This window comes from Pipra filicauda, unplaced genomic scaffold (genome assembly GCF_003945595.2).
Source record: "Pipra filicauda isolate LSUMZ 115617 unplaced genomic scaffold, ASM394559v2 scaffold26_size5592650_pilon, whole genome shotgun sequence".
Lineage (NCBI taxonomy): Eukaryota > Metazoa > Chordata > Aves > Passeriformes > Pipridae > Pipra > Pipra filicauda.
This window is the reverse complement of record NW_024104387.1, coordinates 2,911,533-2,920,391: the sequence shown is the minus strand read 5'-3', so window position 1 is coordinate 2,920,391 and position 8,859 is coordinate 2,911,533. Positions and strand designations below refer to the sequence as shown.

Below are 8,859 nucleotides of genomic sequence, written 5' to 3'. Positions count from 1 at the left end.
TAGACAATCTGTCAAGGCTGGAAAAGATAGTTTATTCTTGGTTACAGAAATTTAAATAGATGTCTTTTAAACGTTTTTAGCTATGAAAACTTAAAGGAGAATTATAAAGAACAGCTTAGTTGGAATAATGTAAATGAGATTTCCATGGATGAATTCAAGTAGAAACATTTTGAACCATATTCTCCATGTTTATAAAAATATCCTCTCAAAGTAAAATGATTTGCTAAGTAATTAAATATATAAAAACCATAGCAGAAGTTAGATTTAAAATAGACCCATGTAGTGAAAACATCAGTTTTACACAGGATGTGTTCCACACTTTTTTCTGTGAAAACCAAATAAAAAGAAATTATTTATTTGTGCATAAACAGCCAGAATTTATCTGCAAGTCCCTTAAGCTGGCCTTCTGGCATGAACGTGTTTAGAAATATAAGGCAAAGTGGATCTTGAGCTGCAGCTTGGAGCACTGTGCTCCACCTGACAATCCTGACCCTTCTCTTCACCGTCTCTCCGCGCAGATGAGGTAAGGCTGTGGTTGTAATGTCATTCCTAATCTTGGTTTGAGGTCTGGAATGACGCCATGAGGGAAATGCAGGTGAAATCGTTGTAGTAATGAAGTAAAAAACAGGAACATTTCCATCCGAGCTAGTTGTTCTCCAAGACAATGTCTTCTTCCTGGATTGAAAAGAAGGTTTTAAAAACACTTTAAATGTCTGCAGTTGTATTTTCACTCTTACTATGAATAAGAATGATAATATCTGTGTTCTAAGAGGAGCTGTACGAACTTGCTGGTAGTATTGTGTAAGAAGGATAGGTGATAATTTACAATAAGAAACAGATTTTAGAGAATTTGTTGCTCTCACCTCACAAATGCCACTGAAACGAATTGTCAAATTTATTTAGATATATTTATTAGCTACTTTTTCTTGTCTTGAAATACCAATCTAGACAGAAGATGCTTTAAAAAATTGTACTATTAATTTCAGCCTTTTCCCCTTACTATTTTATTAATTACACCTACTTCAAGTCATTATTAACTGGCAATTATTATAACTTTTTAAGGTGTATTTTTGTTAGTTTATATATAATAAGGAGCTCACCTATATAAAAGATTATGCCAAAATTTGTGATCTCCAGATTGCATTATATTGAATATCTTTAAAATCTGTTTCATCAGAACAAAAGATATCATTCTGTCCCTTTATTGCCATCACCTCTATGTTATACATCTCTAGATTTATGAAAAGGAACAGTGGAAGGAAGCACTCTTACCTAGTGAAAAAGGAATAAATGCATCTTTCTTGACAAACTGCCCATTGCTGTCCAAAAATCTCTCAGGAAAAAACACTTCTGGATTGCTCCAGTATTTTTCATCAAAGTGAACGGAGTAGAGGTTTGTAATGACTGTGGTGCCTTCAGGAATTGAGTAACCACGCACAACAGTATCTTTGGAAGTTGCATGAAAAATCCCGAGTGGAACTATGTTACAGAACCTCAGAACCTCATGTAGAACAGCCTCAGTGTATGGCATCTTGCATTTCTCTTCCAAGGTGGGCATTTTGTTTGGGCCAATGACTAGGTCGACCTCTTTTTGAACTTGGCCTGTTAGGAACAGCAATAAAAGCTGATGTTTATTGTGCAATAGCCTTTACATTTTAATTTAAACTAAAATATATACTTTTAAAAGACTACCGAAACATGAAGTATCTTATACAAAATATAGTAGCTTACAAACTTTTAAATTTAGACTCTGTATTTCTTGTCCAGCTAGTATGAATTATTCCTAGCATATATACCACTAATCTTCATTTAGAATGTAATTATTCTCGGTAAAATCATGTTTTAATATAGTTTTCTTTTCTTGTGTATATTTTTATTTCTGGAGCTCTTCAAAACTAAAGAAACAAGCAAAAGGATGTAAAAGATAAAGTACATTAAACACTTGAGTGAACACAGCCACTTGAACTTCCCCTTTTTTAACTCTGCTATGATTCTTTAGAATTGTCAGAGTGTAAAATCATTCACTCTAGAACCTAAAATATCTGAAAAAACACAGTGAGAATTAACAGGCACAGGAACCAGAATTTAACTGAAAAGGAACAAATTCAACCAGAGATGAAAAGCAGCTTAGTGAAAGCACACTTGTGATGTAGTGGTGTGTCAGTGCATATTGTAATAGCTGGACAAAGAAATTCTAAATAAATGAAAAATAACAGTAATTTTTACTTTTTTCCAGATGAACTGTTTTTTAATCCAAATTCAGAAACTCATTGTATTGTAAAATCTGAGATCAGATTATTTTAGGTGAGTGGATCTCTACAAAATCGGTCAGTGCATAGCAGACACAAAACTACAAAGTTTTCTTGATACTGAGAAACAGTATCTTGGTCAGATGCTAATTGAGAAGAAATAAGGATGTTCTTGTTTTAAGATATGAATGTTGTTTGTCAGCCAGGACAGACTGATTAGAAACTTTGATTTAAATGGATCTTTTTGCATTTGGGCTTTTTATGTAATATAAAGCATAAACACATCCTATTGCCTAATTATCACCCTTAACACAGTTTTAACTAAAATATGGATCATGTAAGTACCTATAAAATCAGATTTATTTTTTTTTAATTTTACAAAATGTGGGGTTTTTGTAGATTTTCTTATTATGCTGTGTAAAGCATATAAATTAATTGGTGGAACTTAGATGCATGAAAAGCAATATTTCTTTTTTTAAAAACTCATTTATTTTATATCATTTGGAATGTGCTGACTGGTTAAAAATGGCAATCATAGTTTTAAGCTTCCACAAGAAAAATTTTGGGCTGAACTGATTGAGCTGAAGCTACATATTTCTCCTAAGCATGTCCCTCAAATTCTTTAAAATTAGCATCTCAGATCCCATTAAATCTTGTTTTTACCTAGGCTAGAAGAAAGCTTTCCCATTTTTAAAAATCTTTAATCAGTTCATTCAGTTAATTCATCAACTAACTTAAATAGCTGAATAAATGAAAGTAAGAAAATACGTAAGAGGTTATGGCTCTATGGAGATATTTGAATAAACTTTGGTTCTACTTGCTTAGCCAGATATTTTAACCAGCTAAGCTGAATATGGGACTTAAAATAATGATAACAGCAGCAACAACAGAGCTTTGGAATCAACTTCTTTATTTAGGCTGAATGATTTGTACTGTTTATAGCATGCCAGGCCTTAACATAAGATACCATCATATTTTCACTTTCTTTTTTTCCAAGTAAAGCTGTATTTACTTTAAAAGTAAATATAAAATTTGATCTCCAATTTTAGAATTGGGCATTTTATGCCCCAAGATTTAAATTAAAAATTATTCTAGCTGAGAAAATCAGAATGTATAGAGTCATGCACATACTACCATAAGAAGAAAGTCTAATTTTTCATACATAAAGATACCTGATTCCTATGCAGAACTTGAGAGCTCAAGAGCCTTATAGCTACAGGTAGTGCTATTGTCCCCACTCTGAAATGATGATGAAATTGATGTTAGAGCAATGATTTTTGGTGAAAGTATCAGCAGTAACTGTCCAAGTTATCTTGGCTGCTCTTCCTCCAAATACTGGAAGTCCCTAATTGAACCAAGCACTGCTAAGGTTTTGACAGGAAAAGTGAAGTGGAGGCAGTGAAATTAGAGACTTGACTGTTCACTTCTAAAATCCAAACTTCTGCACAAAATGTTTGGGCTGACATTCAGACACCTATTGCTGTCTTACTTCAGAGTGAATGTAACACATCTTATTAGTTTTTAAATGCCATTTCTGTTCTTTCAGAAGTATGAATATGAATGTCTATAACGTGTAAATTTATTGTGAACTGAGGCACTTAAGATAAAAAGAAATAGTACCTAAACTAACTACAACCTGATTTACATTTTTGCTGATGTTTGTATATTTTTAATTTAGTTTATTACTTTCATATTTAATTGCATTTTCTTATTATTTATTAACAGCATAGGTTAGTATATCTGCCAACAACAGACCACGCATCACAACACTAAATTTAAATATATTGAAAATACTTAAAAATATTAAAGCTTCATAAAAATGTATTCACAAAATAATATGTTAAAATTTTGTCATGACACTTGACTTTTGATATCCTCTTCATCTGCATATAAAACAAACTTTTCACCTCTGTCCATAGTATGTTTGGTAAATGATACAATAGAATAATATACACAAACCTTCTTTTTGGTAATGACTATGGATCACTGCACGACTTTGAAAAGGCATATTAAATTTGCAATAAGAAAGGGTATCAGTTCCTCAAAATATCAAATTTCTTACCTTGAATGTTTGGATAAAGAGCCATAAATAACACTGCCCATCTTAAAACATTTGTCGTGGTTTCTGTTCCAGCTATGATGAGTTCTCCAACAGAGAAAATTAAATTTTCTCTTGAATATGTAGATTCTGGATCATTTTCATTGCAATCCATCTCATCTAAATATGCATCTACAAAATGTCGAGGTGATTGAGGCTTCCTATTTTCAGAGACACGTTCAATGAGATCATGAAGAAAGTCATAAACTTCAGCTGCATTTCTAAACAGCTGCTGGTGTTTCCCAAATGGCAAAATACCAATCCAAGGAAAAGCATTATATAAAAATACAGAAGCACTAGCAGCTAATTCAATGTTTTCACTAAAAATCTCAATCATGTGCTGAAATTCAGTATCTTCATAAGTAAAACGTTCTCCAAAAATAATCAAATTAGTAATGTTTGAAACAGCATTTGTTATCAAGTGCTTAAGATCAAACGGTCTGCCTTTGTATGTATCAATGGCATCAAGAAAAAACACAGATTCTTCTGAAATTTTGTGTTCAAAGGACCTTTGACCATATCCAAAAGTTCGAAAGGTATTTACAGCTAATTTGCGATGTTCTGTCCATCCTCTGCCATATTTACTGTTCAGTAAGCCTGAAAAAATATTTTGACACGTATTTTATGCAACGCTTAATTTTTTTTCCCCCATAAGATAATAAAATCATTTAACAAGACAAAAAGAGAGACAAAAAACATTTCAGACATCTTTCTATGGAATATAGTCCAAGACTGACAATCCTTTCCAAGTAAAACTGTTTAAGAAGCATCAAGTATTTTATGAAAGGAGACTAAGCAGAGAAAATGGCTAAAGCCAATGTTTCATGTGATTATGTCCATCTATTGGACAGAAATTACATTATTATACAGAAGACATTAGCACTCACCTCCCATGTTTGTCAGCTTCTTAAACAAGGGAAGAGACGGCCTATCTGCAAAGATTTCACTTTGATGAACGAGGCATTCTTTCACTGCATCATAGCCATTCAGTACAACAGCAGATATACCTCCAAGGTCAAGACTGAAGATCTTTGGGGGGAAAAAAAAGAATAAAAATTGTAAAACGCTATTACAACCAAATCCTAAGAACAAATAATGAGAACAAGCAATGAAAAGGTGAAACAACACTAAACAATGCAAAATACTTGAATAACTTTCAGTAGGGCATACAGGTAATGAGAGGTGGTACAGTTGTGGCATTACAGTAGAGTCTGTTGTGAGATAACTTGCTCTGTCAAAAGATAAAGCAAATTATCTCACACTGCATTCTGTGCTTTGCTGTGCACCAAAGCAACCAGCTCTCCAAAGGACTGGGATACTTTCACAGTCATCCAAAAAATGTGAATTTGGTACAACAATGCATATTTTTCAGAAAAAAAATGTACTTTCTCCTAGCATTAGTAGATATAAGTAGGTATTAGTAGAAGTATATATTTATCTAATAATATTATGTTATATACTTTATATATAAAATTTTTTAGTAAGCACTAAAGTACATGTATTGTCTACTTTCTTAATTTGCTGAGACCATTTCCACGGGAGGGAGAAAAGCTGTATTATTGTATCTGCTTCTCTTCCCTGCCTGAGTCAAGGTAAATTCCAACAGCTTAATTTGGTTAAGGGCAGTATGGCTGCAATTCCTATCACAGACTCCCAACAGGTCACTTAAGAATGGCAGACACAGAAGTGGTGTCAGTTGAGAGAACAACCAGGCTGCTCTCAGTCCTTTCTGCGTCTGAACCCGGACACCAGCTTACTTTGCACAGGCTCCCAAAGAACCAGCAGTGAGAGCCATCAGGAGAGCCAACAACTGACAGCACAGCCCAGCTAGGCCCATCTCCTGTTTCCACAAGTGGTTATCATTAGATGCTTTGGAAAAAGATGCAATACAGCCTGCAGAAGGTATAAACTTGTGCAGGATAAACAAAATTAAAATCTTAACCTAAGTTTTAAAAACTGTAACCGACGCTAAACTCAAGATTGAAATCTTATGTCCCTTTCCATACTTTCCTTAGCATTATAAATCTGTATTTTTACCTATATAAATCTCTGTGTTTTTCTTCATCTCAAAGCTGTTGACCTCCACAATAAGAAATTATATTAGTCTAATTACACATTCTGTGACAACTGGGTTGTCACCAAAAGGGTTGTCAGGCACTGGAACAGGCTGCTCAGGAAAGTGGTGGAGTCACAATCTGTAGAGGTATTTAAAAGCTGTGTAGATGCAGCACTTGGGGTCATAGTTTAGTGGTGGACTTCATGTGAGGTTAATGGTTGGACTCAGTGATCTTAAGGGTTTTTTTCCAACCTAAATGATTCTAGAGTCTGTGACCATTTTATTTTAGCAACCTTGACATTTTCACTGTTATAATGGCTCTTCTTTTCTATGTGTCAAGAACACATTCCCAAGAGATTTCTGTATGCCATTTGTGAGTTTTGTGTACTTTGATCTAGCTTATTTATCTTTATTCCTATGTCATACATAACTTTAAAAAAAAATTCTCTTATTGTATTTTTCCAGAGCACCCCAAATAGGCCGTTTTCAAGTTCCTCAAAATTCTTCAGGATCTTTTCTGACAGCAACTAGAACTACATACAGCATTCCAGGCAAGTAGAAAGCTTACTCTATTTGATGACACGTTTTCCTTCCTATTTCCATTCTGCTTGCCCTAGTATTTTGCTTGAAACACATTTACTTTTTTTTTTCCTACTGCCAAAACACATGCCTGCTTTTCCCCTTTAGATCTAGTTTGGAGTTAAATTTTATGATGCTTGTAAGAATACACTGATGATGAAAAGAAAAACCTGATCTGTAAGAAAGTACAAAAAGAAAATAAATCCATTCTTACATAGTAACACTAAGGGACTGTAAGTAAGTATCCCAAATACACCACTGAAGGTACATTGAAAGTACACTGGAGGTACTTTGAAGGAAGATGTTTTCAGTGAAAATGTTGCCTTATCCCAGTGCCTGCTCTTTCAGTGTTGTAATTTTGTTAATTTCAAGCCCAGGACTTGTGGATATGAAACAAGGGAGTTATTGCCATTTACAGGACACCAGTTTAAGCATTGCACCCCCCAAAAAAAAAAAAAGAACTAAGAGCAGGAGCCTAAGGAGGGAGCTGCGGCGGGAGAGATAGGTGGAAATCCTTCCCGTTTGCCGCGGGCCTGTCCCGGCTCCTACGGGACGGGTCCCGATCCCGTTCCCGGCTCCCGTTCCCCGGCGGGGCGCTCCGCCCCCCGCGCCGCTGCCTCCGCCCCGGGGACACCACACCGAGAGTCGCTCGGGGCCGCTCCGGGACAGCTCCGGGGCACGTCCCTCCCGGCTGCTCCTCCCCGGGTTCCGCCGCCTGCAGCGAAGCCCGCCCCGCCCCATCCCGCCCCTCTCCCGCTCCGGGGACCCCGAGGAGGAGGCGGCGGGAGCGGCGGTACCTGCCCGTGGATCTGGCTCTGCCGCCGCATGTAGATGTGCGGCTGCTCCGCGCCCAGCGCGGGGATGTTGCCGAGGAGCGGCAGCCCCGCGGGGCCGGGCGGGAAGCCGGGGGGCCGCCGCTGCTTCAGCAGCTGCCGCACCACCAGCGTGAGCAGCAGCGCCAGCGCCGCCGCCAGCGGCAGGAGCCAGGAGCCGCTGCCCGCTGCTGAGCCCGGGCGGTGCCCCGGGTCCGCCGCCGCCGCCCGCATCGGCCCGAGCCGCCGCTTCCTCCTGCACCGCCCCCGGCCCCGCGCATTGGCCCGCGGGGGCTCCGCCCGCCGCGTCAGGCGGGTTCTGCTTTTTTTTTTTTTTGTTACTTCTCCTTTTTCTTTTCTTTTTTTTTTTCCCCTGGAATAATAATAATAAACCCACCGCTGGCTGACTGTGCGCTCTACACGCTGACCCTCTGGCAACCGAGAAAAGTAGCCGGCAATTCTTCGCTCCTCGTTAAAGTCTCTGTGGAACCTAAAATCCCCGGTTTTGAGAAGTCTTTTCCCAGAGCCCCTTCGGGTCTGCGGAGCCTTGAGCCAATAAATCCCTCTGTAATTCCCACTGGCAGATCTTTACCTTGCGGATTTCTTATAGTAGGTGGGTGGGTGGCAACTCCACATGTCGTGCCTGTGGTTCCCTGTGCTGTGCAGCCTGTCCGCGGGTCACTGGCCCAGCCGCCAGCGCTGCCGGAGAGCTGCAGCGGGAAAGGGCCTGGTGTGCCTGTGCTGACAGGCAGCTGAGCACGGACGGGAATGTCCCCAGTCTGTGTGACCGAGTCGCAAGGAGATCACATACTTAACGTGTAAGGGTTATTGTTATTCAGTGGGATGATTCCTCAGCAAAAGGGCGCGAGCTGCAGAAGAGACCGAGATCTGTTACCACAGAGCTCAGAAGGCAATTCTGCTGTGCCATGTGACATTCCTGCTAAAACACTTCATAAACCCAGATTTGTTTCCACTTGCACTGGTTTTGCTATTCCATTACTACTGTTTTACAAGCAATTTTAGGCATAACAGAAGCATTCTTGGTCTGTTAAAATTTCTGTGTCA

The 8,859-nt window shown here is 38.4% G+C and overlaps 1 protein-coding gene across 1 annotated transcript; it reads right to left on the bottom strand.

Annotated features, from left to right (window-relative positions):
* Positions 1–8,028, bottom strand: LOC113996105 (vitamin D 25-hydroxylase). Its single transcript, XM_027736795.2, has 5 exons — positions 7,780–8,028; positions 5,235–5,376; positions 4,312–4,944; positions 1,273–1,602; positions 1–675 (listed from the first exon to the last, which is right to left on the bottom strand). Exons 1-5 carry the CDS (start codon positions 8,026–8,028, stop codon positions 500–502), a joined length of 1,530 nt encoding a protein of 509 aa, XP_027592596.1. The 3' UTR covers positions 1–499.
* Positions 8,029–8,859: the final 831 nt, after the last annotated feature.